The 18259-nt window shown below is 28.3% G+C and overlaps 1 protein-coding gene across 1 annotated transcript in view; it reads left to right on the top strand.

Moving 5' to 3' along the window:
* LOC129975166 (choline O-acetyltransferase-like) overlaps window positions 1–18259 on the top strand; it is a 174619-nt gene that overhangs the window by 124055 nt on the left and 32305 nt on the right. The window contains exons 6-7 of the mRNA XM_056088133.1: window positions 9715–9898; window positions 14088–14293. Of these exons, the coding sequence (XP_055944108.1) occupies window positions 9715–9898; window positions 14088–14293 (390 nt within the window). The remainder of the gene's footprint in view (window positions 1–9714; window positions 9899–14087; window positions 14294–18259) is intronic.

Here is an 18259-nt window from a genome sequence, read left to right as displayed (position 1 = left end):
TTATTATTTTTTTTACTTTGCTTTGTCCTTAATGGAATTAGATTGGCGTATATTCTCATATTCAGGTAAAAGGAAATAACAAATTTTTAATTTTATAATTGATATTTTTTAATGGCAGCATAGAATAAAGCATTTTCTTTTCATTAGTCGTATCTATTTCAATCGTCTCATCAGCTATACTATACAGTACGATATCCATAATATTTTTTATTTTATTGATCCATAACATTTCCATGATATTCATCCGCCAGTATATTGAATTTTAAAATACTTTTAATTCAAAAAAAATCCCAACCAGGTTTAATGCAGTGTCATGTATTGTGAATTGTTGATTTACAATTTTATGGAATAATGTACTATTTTGATGTGAAATGAAGATTATTTGGTCATGGATATCACAATATTGAGTAATAGTCTAATGCCAAGTAAAAACTTCTAAGGTAGCACTCAGTATTTCAAATTTTCTCAACGCACAAGTGAAAGTGCCTTTGTTGTTTCATAATAGCTTTAATAGTTTTTTGCTTTTTATAAATTAGAAATATTCAATCAGACCAAGTCTCCAAATGGCTACTTCTAATTTGTATTATGTGTGTGTGTGCGTGTGCGTGCATCCGTTCATTGCCTTAAATAGTGCACAAGGTTTAAATAGGAAGATTGAATAAATTATTACTTTCTTCATGCAAGAGCAACGATGTCTTAAGTTAAAATTTCGGTTTCGGACTCCTACCATAAAAGTCAAGTGTCGCCCTCATTATTAAAAGCGATTCAACATTACGAGTGTTGGCCAAAATAGTATTCGTGCTGCTTTAAAATGGGAAAACTAATTTTACCAGTTTCTTTCGAAATTAAGGGTATTCTCGATTTCGAAGGTATAAAAACTTCCATCATCTATCTTATGAGTTTTTCTACAATTTCGCGTTCAACTGTGATAGATGCAGTTAAATGCCAATAGTCTAAAATGGTCATAGAACAGAATCATCTAAATCTCTACTTAAAAAATTTAAACGGCATTCTTTCGATATTCTTAAACATCATGTGAAGACATCAATAAAAACTTTTAAAGGAAAGATTGAAGTTTCTCTTCAACAGCTGCCACCATTTCATTGGTTATCAATTTTCCAGCTTGTTTCCCAGTAAATACAGCATCGAAGTAAGGTTAGGGCATCGCTGAAACAAATAGAATAATTACTATAATAAAGTTCCCCTAATTTCCGATTTTATTTTTAATTACCTTTATAAATCATTCTCTTTATTATAAATCGACACAATTAATTATATTTGTCAGTAATATCGTCTCTATTGACAATGGGGAAGGGAGGGGGAGATGTGTACATCATCGGAAAGATCGAAAATTGTCAATTTAAGAATTTTTGTTTCCTTCCTCTGAAATAATGTAATGAATTTTGAAAAAATTGTTAATGTTAATCCTTTTTGGCAAAAAATTTTAAAAATTTAAACTAAAATTTCTGTATTTAACATTCTAATTCTGCTACTTTTTTACAATTTTTCAAGTAATTATTCAAACATTCTAATTTAAAATAAGAATGATCAAAATACTTTTATCATTGATTTTAAATTAGTTTTTTTTTCTTAATGAATTCAAAGACTTTCTTCCCTCATCCGTCAGGAGAATATTTTTCTCAATGAATTGGCAAGGAGCCAAACTAGAAAATCAAGAGTCACCTAAATAATTTTTATGCTTTATATCCTAATGGCATCGTCCACAGGAAACGTCCTAATTTTAATTTCTCCCACTCTATAATTTTATTTTAGAAGGTCTTTTTCTTTTTTTATTTTTTTTTTTTTTATTTTTATCATCCCAAGTTCATCAATCGCAAACGAAGAAAAAAATATAAATCATTGCTATATTATATACTTCATTTTAATAGCTAAATTTTATGTTATTGTGGTTTTGATCATGTCACGAACAAGGTTGAGCAAGTTCTGTTAATCTATAAATATAAAAAATGAATTTTTCTTTTGTGTCTTTTATATAAATACATAGTTTTTGGCTGATCTTGATAAAATTTTGTACGCATATTTTTCAAGCAAAAAGAACATTTCATTTTCAACTTTTTAAATTTTAAAAATTAATTACAATATACATTGATTTTTGATGACTTCGGCAAACTTTCTGCCACAGTAATTATTTTTTCGTTCCTATTAAAGAAAAAGTTATTCCTCGAAACCAGGGAGAATAATATATTTGCCTTCTGGCTATTAATTTAAGTAATTTAAATGATGAGATAAAGAAAAATGTTAATAAATAACTTATACCTTTAAAAGCATTGAAATACCTAGAATGTATTTTGCTTGACAAAGCAGTCAGAAAACCTAATTCGATTCATAATTATAATGGTTTTGTATTCACGGATAATCAGTAAATAAGGTAAGTATATAAAAAAATTATTTAAAACCTACCGGCATACACACCAATCATATAAAATAAAAATGTGCAATCAGTACTCAAGATATGCAATGAATATATGATTTATTTAATTTTTACTTCTTTGATAAACTAATTTCTTAATTTAATTATTGCTCGTAATTCTATGTAATAATATAAGTATTACCTTTAAAAACTTTAAATTTTTCACATTTAAATTAATTTCCTTTAAATAACACTGTTTGTAATAATCAAAGTCGTTTATTACAATTTTGATTAAACAATTTTTCATTTATTCATCGTTTTATGTCAGTTCCCTGAAAAAGTACAAGTAATTCTTTGCTGTGTTAATAAAAACCTATTTTTTTTAAATTTATTCTTTTATCTTTTTAACTATTTGAGTTTTTAATATGTATCATAACTTATTATAAATATTATGAAATTTTTTAACATTTTTTTCTAGAATTCCTTAATAAGAATACTTCTCGTATGGAATTAAAAAAATAATCAAAATTATTCCATTGACTTTAATTTAAATTCTTAAAATTCTAAAATAGTGTGCAGTCATTGTGATAAACAATTACATAAAAATTCAGAATTTTATACCTTCAAATAGTAAGTGAGAAACCGATTACAAAATTAAATCTTTACAAAAAATGAAACAAATCAAGCTTAATAAAAACCATGTAAAAACTATTCTAGATGCCCGTTGTAACTCGAACTGCTCGACTTTTGATACTAAATTCGACCAACAGGATTACAATACACCACGGCTCAAGACGGAAGTAGTACTCTCCGCAGCACCCCACAGCGATCAGTATTCAAGGCGTGCTAAAGCTGGTCTGAATCTTAGGGAAGGATATGACACCTTCCGAATGGACCTGAGGGTATTCTTAGATTACAGAGGGAAATATCGTTCTCCGACAACCTCGAATCTGGCTTTATTCCTCCTGGGATTTAGGAAAAAAAAGTTTTAAGCAAAGCTCTCATTTTTATAGAATTCGATATCGAAAATGTCAAGAAGACGAAAGAAATACATCGAATTTTCCTTTTCCTTATCGAAACTTGCTATATCACATTTCTAGAGGCGATGGTGTTGTTTCCGGTTAAAGTAGCGAGCTTTTAATGTACTAAATTGATTTTTATTTAAGTGGCGATGATATATGTACAAAAAAAGGAAATTCGAGCATCTAGTTAATAACATCATAAAGATTGATTCGTAAGATTGATTGCGTCAGTTCTTGCTTTATATGCATGTCAAACTTTACACCGTGAATACTAGTCAAAAATCTTTTAGATACGCAGAAAAAAGCATTTAAAATGCTGAAATATGATAAAACATTATTTTGTCATAAGCTTAAAGATCTAATATTTATTTTTACTTTACCACTAAAAGAAGATATAAAAAGATTCATAGCGATATTTATAACATACGATAATATAAAATCAAAATATTATTACAAAATTGTGTTTAAAATTTATTTTGAAAAATTCATTAAATTAAAGAAAATATCATTGAGAACCTCTTTGAAATATTAGAGCGATACCTTTAAGAAGGCTTATATCTTTTTAAATTGGTCTAAAATTACTTTTATTTACTTCAATAATATACACCAAATTTATTGGGGAACTATAAGAAGTACGATTAATTTTTAATTAATAGAAATTAAATTAAAACTTTTAAAGTTCTGTCTTAGGGAACTCTAACAATAAATAAAGTAATTAAGTGTATATTTGGTAGATCTCTCAACAATTCTGTCCTACAAAATATTCGGAACGATTTTTAAATAATTTTAAAGAATTAAATTATCGGCCATTCTATTCTGCTTCGAAATTTTACTTGACGTTTTTGAAACATTTTCTCGCTATTTTTATTGCCAACAGAATTTATTTTATCCTTGCATCAGAATGTTCTGCAGTAATCAAAAAAGTTAATCTAAAATACTGTTGAATGTCAATGCTTTAAGCGGTCGAAATTTCTACGATAATTCAAAATGGCAACGAGCGTGACAAATCCATCACATTTAAAATGTGGCTCTTATATCAAAGTCGTAGATCGTATCTATAATTTTAAAATAATTCGGTAAACAAAATAGGTATTTTATTTTTTAAATTACTGGATTTAATTCATATTAGCAAGAATTTGAAATAGTAATAAATCGTTAATTTTCAAAATTACTGGCTGAACATTGATGAGACAATAAAAATATATATTTCCTGTCATTCGAAACAAGAGTGGTAACAAAATACAGAAACTATAGTACAAAAATAAAATCAATGGTATTTAAATATAATTTTTTAATTTAAATATTTTGCAAAAATTATTTTCCATGAATAAACATGTTTTGAAGTTTTTCACTTAAAATTTCAAAAATTAATAAACTGGGAAAAATATATTTCAAATTATAAGAAAAATGCTTTTTTTATGATTTCATAGAATCGATGCAGACATCGACCTAAATGTTTAATTGCATAATTCTAATGCTTGTCCTCACGCTATAAATAATATTTTTATGCGGGATTATCAAAGGATGAAGAAGGAAACAGTAAATAATTTTATTTATAACTAAGATAAAAAAAAAAGCAATCGGAATTTCTCCCAGTAAAAGCAAATTGACTCATAAGTCGCTTTTCGGACGTTTGATATGATTTCGGTCACTTGGATATTTTTCAATCTCTCTGCGAATCAAATTTTGCGTTAATGTGATATCTGTAGCGGTACTACAAAGTGCAACTAAAAACTGACATTTGCCACGAGGTTCAAATCAAATTGACAGTGCCACTTTGTGGTTATTTTTGATCTCAGCAAGTATGCAAATCAACGACTCCTTCAGTCTATTTTTAAACCAGCGAAGGAAGAAAAATAAAAAAAAAAAAATAATAAAAACATTGCCGCGACCGGAACGATTCTGACTTAATCTTTAAGCGTGTTTCATCAATCTTGCAATTGTACAAAGTCTTATAAATATGTTGTAATTAAATTTTCTTTAACTTAAACCTTGTTTTCTTAGCTCTAGCATATTTTAAATTAGGCAGGCAAATTTGTAGGTTAGGTAATTGAAACCAGCACTAACCCACATATCAGACAGACGAAAAATATGAGGCATACAAGTTTTGAGTTTAACATGAAAGAAACTAATTCTTCGGATTATTTTTTCTAACCTTCTTAATAATGAATGCAGAAATTCTAAATAAAGGTAATAGTTCTGATAAAATTATGATAAAAGTAGAAAATAAAATTCTGGAGAATTTTATCTTATGCAAAAATATTCAATAAAAACATATATTTATAAAATATTTGAAAAATGTCTTTCTGTTGGTGCACCTAAACTTCTGACGGTGAAATAAACAACGGAAATCAAATGTGAAAGCTCATAACCGGTTATGTACAATAGCATAAAAATAAATAAAAAGAGAAAATGCTAATATTGCGTTGCTTTTAACTCATTAATTCGCTAGACCTACCATTTCTTTTTGTTTAATTTGCATTTCCTACTGCAATCTCTTACAGTACGTTCAAAATAAATACGACTAACTACAAAAAAAATGAATGTAAAATATGCAGGACGATTTACTGCTCAGCTCTATTCAAAACCCAGAGCGCCCTCTGTTGCCTACGTACTCTAGCGAAGCGGAACGGCATTTCATTATGCAAAAGCATCTCTACCTCATTACCGAGTCTTTGAAGGTGATGCATGCATTTATAGAATCTGCATTTACGCGCGCTGCCATTGTGTCCCTTATGGATTTGCAAAGCGGGCTCGCACGTAGCAGAGATATCGTGACGAACAATTATTCCGATGGTCGCAAGATGATGATATGATGCAGACATGTTTGACTTACTGTTGCAGGAGTTAATCGAAAAGGTTTAAATTGAGAATGAAATCTTTCCCGCGGTTATCTCTAAAAGGAAAATTGGTGAATAATTTTGTCGGTATGGGAGGTGACGGTCTTTGATGATAGAAAATCAGATTTGTTGGAAGATTTTTCAGACATGTTGCTATTTAGGTTTTGTGATTTCTTTTAAAATTTTATTTTCCGGTAATTTTAAAGAATTAGCTCCGTTTTCAAAAAGTAGACTGACAAAAAAAAAAGAGGATATCTTTTACTTTTTTCTTTATGAAATGATGTTCTAGAACGAAAAAAAAAACGGTTCTTAAAATTGAAGATTTTTGATTTTGGTTATTTATTCTAAACTAACAGTACTGGACACTCGTGACTTTAAAAGAGATGCAAATTAAAATAAAATACAGCATTCAGCAGAAATCCTTGATAATTGATTTTAATGCAATGTTACAGCAGAATTTTGGAATCACTATTATTTTAGCAAGTTTGTGGCAACCTTTGGCGTAACTGTTTTCCTTCAGATTGTTTAAAATTGCATTTAAAATGCGATTATGTAAGCTGTTTTAAATGAAACACTTCATTTAAGTTAAATAAATTTAACTAAAAAATAACATATAAAAAAGCTTCTGTCATTTGTTCTTTCTTTAATCCTACTGAATGTGATAGTTAAAAAGTAATCAACCCAATGATATTTAGCAGCCGTTAATGTCAAATGTTTAAATATGATATTTTGTATTGAAATGAATAAAGACAATATTTGTTATGTTTTTTAGCAAATAGATAAAGGTTTTTAATCTGTAAAATCTGTGCGAAATTCATTTTGTTCTTTTCGGTTTGTTTTTAATTAATGCTTTGGTTCTTCTTTTCATATTTCTTATTATATACAACAATTTTATTTGTTGTAAGCGTACAACAAATGAAATGCTTCAAGTGTCTAATCCATGTGATTCGTATAAGTCATGAAAAAAACGACGAAATAAAAAATGATGAAAAAAACGAAATAAAAGTATGATGTCATATCTTATGAAAGCAAATGTTTTTCTCTTGAAATTATGAAAGATTCCTCAACTAATAAAACAAAATATTTAAGAAATAAATATAGGAATTATTAGTCTCTATCTAGGTGACCTATTGGTCATTTTTACATAATGTTGATTGCAAATTAATCTTGATACTTCGACCTATATATAAACACAATAATTAAGAAATCTGGGTTAAATTTTGCACCAAATTAAAACTACAACTGTAACAAATTTCAAAATGATGCAGAAGATGGTTTTTTACTCAGAAACAGAAAATGCATGGAATCGATGTAGAGTCGATTTGAACAGTTGTAAGAGAATAATTCATAAAATTGTAGACTGAAAAAATATAATTTCATTTCCAACATCATTGAAAAAAGAATTCGATTCGATTTCCATTTTGGAAGATAAGCTGTACATCGCTTAGAATGGATATGTGTTAAAGTTTAAATAAATCTAAGTGAGTTATTCGTATATACAAATGTAGAATCTTGACCGCTCTCAAAAACTTCATGTGAACCATCTATTAATTAATAAAATAATTTTTCACAGTTAAGATTTTTCACTACAAAATGATACTTTTTCATGTAAAATATCAATCGTCAGTTGTAGCTAATATGGTGACAGACAGCTGCTTAAAAGTTAATAAGCCATCTTTAACAATGGAGCATAAGTCAGCTTACTAGATGTTAACTGCGTTATATGGATTGTTTTTGAGATTACCTGGATTTTTCATTTCTCAGAATATCGAGGCAAGTATTCTGAGAAATGAACTGCCGAAGCAATCATTGTGCTTTTAATAATCTGAGATTCAGACTCTAGAAACATTACCGAAACATTTTATAGCGGTTTGAAGGCCAGTCTTATTGGAATATGTAGAAGATAGAAATTCGAGTAACGGAACTCGGCCCTAAGTCCTTGAATATTAACCTTTATGAACTTTTTTTCTATAAGGATGCAGAACCCTAATGTTTATTGCTCAAGAGTTTGTAAAGTCAACAAACTAAAAGCATCCAATGAAAGAAAATAGAAATGCCATTTGTAACGCTTTGCAAAGTTTACAAATCTAGCGAAAGGTTGTTCTAGAAATAAATAGGCAATAATGGTCAATGAAACAGGATTCGACATTTATATTAATTAAATCGAGTCATGAAACTTTATAAAAGTCATAAATTATCAGTATAATAATGAATCATTTTTGGAACAGTTGAATGAATTTTTTTCCAAATTGTAAAGCTTAAAACTTTTACAAGATTCAAATTCAAAACTGATTAGATCAGATTTTCTTTTAATAAATGTATGGTTACAAAGAAATAAAATATTTTTAATTTTAAACTTGGCTTTGTGTCTGAAAACTAATAAAATATATTTCGCTTTGACTTCTCAAAAAAAAGATCGAGTTTACAGTAAAATCTAGCAATTAATGAGACATTTCGAATAATAAATATCATGTTTATATGTATGTGGGGAGGGGTGAGTGAGTAAATGTGTACATGCGCGCGCGTGTGTGATACGCTCAATGTGTTTATCTGGTTATTATGGGTTGTAATTAACGACAAAAATTATATCAGTAAATATTCATTCTAAACTATCAATCAAAATAGTTGTAATATATTTATTAACATATATTGCAATCAATGGTATAATATGGTTACAGTCAATGGTAACATACATTACAGTCGGTTATTATTAATGATAACCGGTTAATTATATTAACTAATATTAACATAATTTTAATCCAATTTGAAATGCCGAGAAATATGCTATAAAAATAGCGAAAATCTCAAACGAGTTCGTAGATGAGTCTTCCAACTCAAAGGAAGAAGAAATGGGAAGGGTGGGTTGAAATTTTAATTTTCCTATAAATTATTTGCTTTTGAAGAGAGAAAGATTATTCAAATCAGGCGAATAACTGTTTCATTATACCAAATATACTTGTATTAAAACCTTTTTAATATATGCCATTCCTTAAAAGATGAAACTTGATAACCCGATGAAAACATCATAGTTTTGCTGTAAGTTCTCCGAAGGTATGATGGTTTCGTGTTAGAATTTGATTTTAACGTCTCAGGATTGCAAGTTTGAACTGTGATTCCACAGAAAACTCGCCATGTATACAAAGAGTCTAATTGCACTTAATCTAATCAAAACAGAACGCTCTCCGAACATCTTCGCTTTCCTGTAAATTAATAGGATTTTTTTTTAAATCGTGGTTCTTTGTACATTTGTTCAGTATGAAAAGGTGGCATTTAGATGTATTTACGAAATAATAAAAGCTACTTTGTACATATTGTTATAAAATTAATATCACTCATTTAAATGTTCGTGAAAATGCTGCCGCTGTATATTTACAATTATAAAGTAATAATTTTAATAAATTCACTTTCAACAATACTTGACATTAATCGGAAGCATATTAGGAGAACATCTACAAAACTAAAAACTTCCATTCTTTTTCAGTTTTTCTCATTGCAAGTGAAGGCCCCCGACTCCGAAGAACTACCGCCAGAAGACACACTTGTGGACCAACTACGCCAAATTACTCAGATGGCAAAGGATAAAGAAAACATTCAGCCACCGGTCGGACTTCTTACTACAGAAAATAGACAAACGTGGGCAAAGCTAAGACACAGGATGCTGAAACGTAAGATACTTCTTTATTTACATGATGCTCACTTGCAGATGTATTATCTTAGGAATAAATTCTAATTTTCGTCTGAATTGTTTCAAATACCAAAGAAATACAAAAACGTTTTCTAGCAAGCATTCAATATTATAATTCTTGGTTTGGAAGACAAGCTTATTTCTTTTTGCCATTTTTCTTTAAATTTATATACTATTCCTCAGTCAAATACTGGCGTTTTATATAAGATATCTCCAAAAATTTACGAAAAAAGATGAAGAATATATGAAATTAAATTTAAGAGACAATAGACGCTTTTAGAGACCAGCTTGTCTGTAAATAATATCAACTTTTAAACTGTTAATGCATTTATTCAACATTACTTCTTGTTTTTTACAAGTCTGAAGATCTAAATTTAATAATCTCAGTCTATTACTAATTACTACGCATGAAAAGGAAATAGTATGCATATTATGAAATAAAACCGGAAGAGGAAATCTAATTTCTGAGTTTATCTCCAAAGAAAGCAATTATTTATCTTAATTTTAACACTAGCCAAACCAAGTTTGATGTAAAATAAAATCAGCAAGAATTTCATCATCATAATAAAAATAATACTTAGGTAGTATATCAACCTAAATTATTTTTTAGTCTTAAAATTAGAGGAAAAATTATAGGAAAATAAAATCAATATCACTAAAAATGTACTTTTTTGTCTAAAATAGTTTATGAATTATTTTTAGGTATAACGATTTTTTAGGATCACGTCGAAAAACAACAAAAACTTGCTTAATTTTTGATTAATATATTTCTATTAACTTTTAAACATCAAGTTAATTGATCTTCCTCTTGTCTTGGCGAGCACATATGTCATATTTCAAAATCGGTCAAAAATTGTATGTTTGTAGAAAAAGACTTATAAACTTTCATCTTTATATGTGTAGTTTATTTAAATTTACATCTATAGAGTAAGATATTCAGTAAAATTTTCTGTAAATGTTTTACAGCCTACAACTTCTAAATTTAGAGCCGAAGCAATCAAATCATAACCATAATTTCCGGAGTTTTACTAAAATATTTTTCCTAATACAAACCTTATATTTTATTTAAGAGTTTTTCGAAAATATACACCACGAAATTTATCCGTAAGAAAATTCTTTACGAAACTTGAAGAGGTTTCATGAAAACAATTCTTTCACTTTAAATCACATTTTGAAGATTAATAGCATATTAGAGTATTTAAAACAGAACTGTTTACTTTCAATGAGATAACATAAATAATGGCCAAAAATTTGATTCAGTTTATGACAACATTTCAGATAATTTTTAACCACACAATATAATCTGATTGCATTTCTAAAATAATATTTCATTTGATTTTGAGTTTATTATCGAGTATTTAAAAATATATGAAACAATTCATCCATCAATAACTCATCTTAAAATTTTTATTCGTCACACAAAAGATCTGCCATAACTTCCCTCATACGTTTTGTCCTAAGACAGACATCTCATTTGTAACCACAAATTCTTTTAAAACAGCGTCACCATCCTTTTTCTCCTTTAAAATTCAAAAGCCTGTTATTCTATTACTTCCTCTCTTCTTTATTTTTTATTCAAAATCAGCCGATTCATTGCTCACCCCGAACAAGCCACTTAATTCTATTCTCCTTTATTCCGTCATCAATCATGTTGTAGTTGCGCACTACACCTGTCTATTCTCTATCTGATAATCCTCCTGGATGCATAACTTTTTCATCGATGCCAGAAGTCTTTGTTCGCACAGTATCGCAAATTGTTACACACAATGCATTCGCTTGAGACATTTCGGATACAAAAATCCTACCTTTTCTTCTTTGCTTCGAACGCCAAAAAACACGGGAAGCTTCGTAAGCCGATTTGAATGATGTTTGTTCCACGGCAGGAAAGAGAGAGTGGTGGAGACGAGAAGCTCTCTCTGAGAAACAATTCCCTTCACAGATATTTAAGCACTGAGTATGCGAAAGAAGAGATTTTTTTTTTATTGTCGACTGCGCTATTTTGTTTAGAAAAAGGTTCGATAGTCTCATGAGACAAGTTGAGACATTTTCGTATTAGTTTCATATTTTTATAAACAAACTCCGCTTTGAATAATTTATCTCAACTCCATTTTGAATATTCTGAATATTGAAATATTCCTTAAGTTTAGTAAAAATGGGACATGTTCAGAAATCGTTTGTGCTTGACTTTTAAATTTTATATTTTTAGCTTGGCATTATACACGAAATTAAAAATTATTGATTTATCTTAACACTTGACAGAATTTATTTCCGCTGTAATTTAAGCTCCCATATATTTATTTTACTTGCCTTTGTTTTGAGAAATTAATTATGTGTTAATCCATACAATTAAGACAAAAACAACTAATATTTTTGTGAACTATGATCCAAATTATTTAATAGAATTTCTCTGCATTTTACTTGCAAATACCATAAAACTGAAAAATAATTTTAGAGAATATTTTGTGACATCAAATAGTGCATTTTTAATTAATTAAAAACTAACTTAACATACACTACGCAAATAAATAATATAATGGTGCTCAAGATAATGGAAAATAACAATAAGAGTGGCTTATAAATGGCTGATGAATTAATTAAATAAATTTATTTACTCTTTTTTATTCTCTAAATTTTGTCGATAATATTTCGAAGGGCTGCAACATATTTTTTAGAAATAAAATTGAAAAAAGATAAATTATTGCAAATTTCACTCACAAATACTGAAATATAAAAAGATTTTAATGCAACATTCGATAGAATTAAATTAAATGGTTAATTTTTCATTGAATAGTTATTTTGTAATCAATTAAATAGTCCGTTTCCATTTATTAAAAAAATGAAGAAAAGAATGATTTTAAATAATTTCACTATGTCGATCAGCTAGATAAAAATATTGCGTACCATTCACATGCAAGCTTTTCTAACGTAACAAACGTTAAATAAGCAATATCATCTAATCATTACTCCAATTTGTAATACAAAATGAAAAAAATTAATTGAGAAATAGTGAGAAAAATTTCTCCAAATAAAAATGCTTTAACTATATGAAATGCACTAAAGTATTGTCAGTTATGTGTATTTAAACCCTTTTGTGACAATTTTTGCATAGAACGATATTTTTTGAAAAATTAATTTTTTAGCAAATATTATAACTATTTTATTTTTCAAACACTCCAATAGCTTCAAATACTTTTCAACTTTCTAAATTTAACAATTGTAAGATTAATAAGTTTAAAAATATTAAAATATCAAAATTTAGCAAAAAATGAGCAATAAGTTTTGGTTATGTTTTATTATAATCTAAAACTAGTTTTTAAATATTGGAAATAATACATTCATACAGTAACTTAATATCGTTCACATATTGATTTAATTCAATTTAACTAATTCTCACAAATATAAATTACCGATTATTCATCATTTATTTATTATAATTGTCAGTCTCAAGAACGGAAAAATCCTAACATCCAGGGATATAGAAAAGAACTTTCTATATAATAGAAACAGATAAAGCGTGGATATTGCAATCCCGAGGACAGAACCCGCGATGTTAGGGTCCGTAGATGCGTAACATAACCACTAGACAAAAATGATCACCTTGATCCGGAGGCAGTTAACTGACTTATGAAGCTACCTCCACATAATAAATAATTTAATGGATTTTTAATCAATTTTAATGTGGTGTTATGGGCATCAGTTGTTCACTTAAATTTTCTATTCTTTTTCAACAGCAAGAAACGAACGCCTATATGTAGTATACGTTATGAAAGTAGTGTATTCATTTGGATTCTTTTATGGTTATTATCTTCTGAAAATTAATTAATCATTTGTCTCTAATATATTCGCTTCATAATGGAGTTTACAGGTTCCTATATTCAACTTGCATGACCTTGTTCTCGCTTGTTTTGTCTCACTTCAAACGTCTGATGAAGAAATGAGAAAATACTTCAATAAATTAATGGTCTGAAAAATCCATCTGCATTTTCAAATAAAAAAAATAATCTTCATTATTCAGAAAATTTTATTGCTTTAACTAGGCACAGTTATATAATAAATATATCAGGATTAAAATCTATTTGTTGTGTGAAATTAATCTTTTGAATAGTAAATAGAACTATTCGATTAATATTGAACTGCTTCCTTAATACTTTGTTTTCATTCATGCGCAGGCAACGTGAACTCGGTGAGCTTGTCCATCCTGGAGAACTGCCTGTTCGTCGTGTGCCTCGACGACGGGACGAGGTCGGTGCCCAGTTACTCCACCATCCGTAAAGATTCCACCACCCTGGAATTGACCACCATGGCTGGTCATGTGCTTCACGGTAGTGGCACGGACGCAGGCACCGCCAACAGGTGGTACGATAAATTCCTTCAGGTAAGAAAATGCAGTCTCCTGTCCAATTGGAATACAAAAGATTATAATCCCTGATCCCAAAATCTTTCCATATTTTTTAGAATTAATCAATTTATCAGTATAATGAAAACGTATAGGAAAAAAATTTTTTTAAATACGGAACACTGAGTTATTAACAACAGGGAACCGAAACAAAAACAAAAAAATGCCCATCTATCATGATTCTTCTCAAACACTCATATTTTTCTACATACACAAAAAAGAATTCACTTTTTACTTCCTCACATATGTATACAAAGGAAAATCGTCAAAAATTTCGAATCGTAGTTTTGAATTTGTAATCGTCAAAAATATCGACTTCTATATCTTAATGAGTTCTATAAGTTTCAGACCTTTCCGAATCAGAAAAAAAGGTCTTTTTTGCTTCAATTTATCTGTTTGTGAATATGTTAATTAAAAAACACACTGGAATAGAACAATGAAATTTGGTATGCTTTTAATCAAAATATATAGATTTCTATCAAAATTTTGGCAAAATCCGTATAAATTAAATCTACCTGTCCATCTCTTCGAATAGATGTGAACACTATAACCCATAAATATTAAGAGCTATATGGATAAAATTTGGTTATAGCTTTATTACCATAGTAATAGACGTGCTGTCAGAGAGGGAGTATTTATTTGTTGGTATGTATATTCTCGTATACATAAATGCGATATTTCAAAAACGGAATAAATGAAAGGTATGCAACGTTGTGGCCAAAATTATACCTCTATGTCAAACTTTTGATCCAGTCAGTAGAAAAAGAAGGAATCCAAAACGCATATTCAGCTTTCTTCATTACGCTACTCAGCACAAAACACATTATAGTGCGTTACTACTTAAGGGAAGATGGGCGCTGAAGCTTCCAAATTGTTTTGATCTTCGAGAGTTCGCTGCTTCCCTCTATGGACTATCCCATTCGTTATAGCTTCAAGGCCTGCTGAAAAGGATAAAAAAAGAAAGACTGAAGGTGTTATATTATTTAAGTGCACGACAAAGTCAAGAAGTCACACTGGCTAAAGAATGGACTTGTCAAGGCTATAGACTCAATAGCTTACTCAAGATTCAACTCATTTTAAGTTCAAAGTTCATAGGTAAATGGAGAGTCAATCTCTGTCAATTATTCCTAGTTTAAGAAACTGAAGCTTTTCCAAGATTTTTTATGTGAAAGACAAATTAAATATATTTAGTCAGTAAGGCAGCTCATCTAATCAACAACAAGATCCATATTTTTAAATTAGCCGTCTTTAACGACTAGTTGTTTCTCCGTATTAATGGCAATCAGAAATTTCCATTAAATATTTAGTGTGATTTCGTCCTTCTCAGCAAAATATTTTCAGACTTCAAGTTTTCATAGATATATAACTCATACTATTTTAGAAGCCTTACATATTTCATTATGCATTTAATTAATATTCTGTCTAAATATTTTTACATCGAATTATATCATAAGAAAGAGCAGCAGTGTTTTATAACAAGCGCACTTTAAAAATTTTCCCCGTTGCTTGATATTAAAGTTAAACTTTAATTGTAAATACAATAAAATTTCAAAAAAAAATTTTAATTATGTCTTGTACCAAAATCTACTCAGCATTGAAAAATACGGCGAGTGTTAATGTTTTCATCACAGCAAGAAAAAAAAACAGGATGAAATATAAATAAAAACAATGAAAACAATTTAAGTTTTACTACAAAAATGAAATATATTGCTGTAAAATACGTTAAAAATAATTTTAATTTTATTAAAGATATAAAAATTATAAGGCAAAAAGGATATCATTGGAAAGATCAATTTTTAATTTTAGAATTATTTAAAAATATTTTTTCTGCTGCAATATTTTTGGAAATTATCGCTATAAAACGTCGTTTATTATTTAAACGTTTATTTATTTAAAATTCTTATTAAAATTTCAGAAAACTCGCTCTAAGGCGCATATTCACATCCTCCAAAATATATATGTGCCAAGATTGGTAGCTCTAGGCCAAATGGGCTGACTATAAAGCGGCAACACACAATTTATATTTATTATAAGTAGATAAAAAGCGACACATCGGCAAGTTTCTATTTTTCAAATGAGCATTAGCTCTACTCTTGGCGCACAACTCATCATAAACATCTTGATTAAAATCATCTTAGAATATATAAAACATTCAAATATATTAGGAAAAATTGAGAGAAAACAAAATAACATCAATTTATTAATACAAACAAACAGCCAGCTTAAAATGAACAACATAATTTCAAAACAAGGGAATTAATATAAATATAAAATCACATACTTCAAAACACAATGTTTTATATAATCCAAAAGGCGTGGAAAAGAAGAAAGTAAACAAAGAATATTTTATTTAATTCAATTATAATAATACTCTGGAAAATGGAAAATAATTCGAATAGCTGATAAACATAAATAAAATATCAAGAATAAAGACAAAGGTATGTAATCAAATACCTAATTTCAAAATATGGAATATCTCTAATGGTACAAACATATAATATTTTAGTTAGGTGGAAGGTTAATGAAAATCCATTATAAATACATTTAGGAGACCAGGGAATAATGAGTAAAATATTTGTTTCCGCTTCTGAGCTAAAGGTGAGCTAAATAAAGGGGGAAATACAGTTCATTTTATCAAGATGCATGAATGTGTTGGCATTTATTTCACAAAAGGATGTCTCATGTTAAGTTATAATTCAACTGTAGAGAACCGTTATTAGAGATTTGCATCTCTATTACTCGAGACAATTTTGGCTCTGCGCAAATATTCTTGTTTTTTTTTTTTTTAATTGTTTAAGAAATAAACAGATTGGCTCGTTGATTGTCATATTGTGATTCAGGGGTGAATTTGAAACAATACAAACGATGATTTTACAAATTAAAATAATCGTACTACATAACATCGAAATATATTAAATTATACATAAGCCTTTTCTAAGTGTATCTGAATATATCTAAATCAAATTAAAAAATGATCTAATTAAAAAATAATCTAATTAATCTGAATGCATATACTCAAATTTAAAAATGATCTATAAAAGTACAGAAATAAAAAATGATTTTAGAGCAATTTGACAATAAAGATTTATTTTTAATATTTAAATATTTAATATTTATTTATTTTTATTTGATATTTAATATTTATTATGCATCATTATAAAATAAAAATGATGAATTTTAATTAAGTAATTGATTTCATACATTGCACAATAGTAAAGTCCTCGAAGGAATTAAGAATTTTAAAATATATTCATTCATTATTTAAAATTATTCATCCGAGCACAAGGTAACGACTATCTAAATAACGAAAACAATTCAGAAATGAAATGTCTATCCCAGCTTTTGCTTTTTACTTCGATTAATCAAAACAAATTCGTAATTTGAGCGATATTTTAACATTATATCAATAGAAAATTTAAAGAACAAGAGAAAATGGCGAATTATAAATGAATTCGAATTTAAAACATTCGAATCCGCGTAGTTTCACTACATCACGAAATTCCGTTGAGGTGTGTTTGCATTTATTGAAGAATTATGTCAGAAAAAAAAATACTTGTACAAGAATAAAACGATTTCCAACCAGTGAATGATCGTCGGTTGCTTTTGGAACTTTCTTATCAAATTTCATACTACGGATAAATGGTAGAATATTCTGAAATTCTAAACTCAGAATTTAAATTACAGATTTTACTAGTTTTATTTTCACACTGAAATAAAACGGTGCTTCTTCTAATTCATTCAATTTTGTACTTGAAAGTGGTCAGAAAATTAGAGATTTCGGTTTTATCGAGTGACACACCGAGTTAAACTACTGCTATTTCTTGCTGTCAATAGTAATTTTTTTCATTTCATACATCTATTATTATTTTCCTTCGTTACTTAATAAAGATTTGTGAAATCAACTAAGAAAAATTCATTTCAAGGTGGAAAATTTTATTTGATTTT

Source organism: Argiope bruennichi, chromosome 7 (genome assembly GCF_947563725.1).
Source record: "Argiope bruennichi chromosome 7, qqArgBrue1.1, whole genome shotgun sequence".
NCBI lineage: Eukaryota > Metazoa > Arthropoda > Arachnida > Araneae > Araneidae > Argiope > Argiope bruennichi.
The sequence above is the reverse complement of the archived record's forward strand: the minus strand, read 5'-3'. Positions and strand labels throughout refer to the sequence as shown.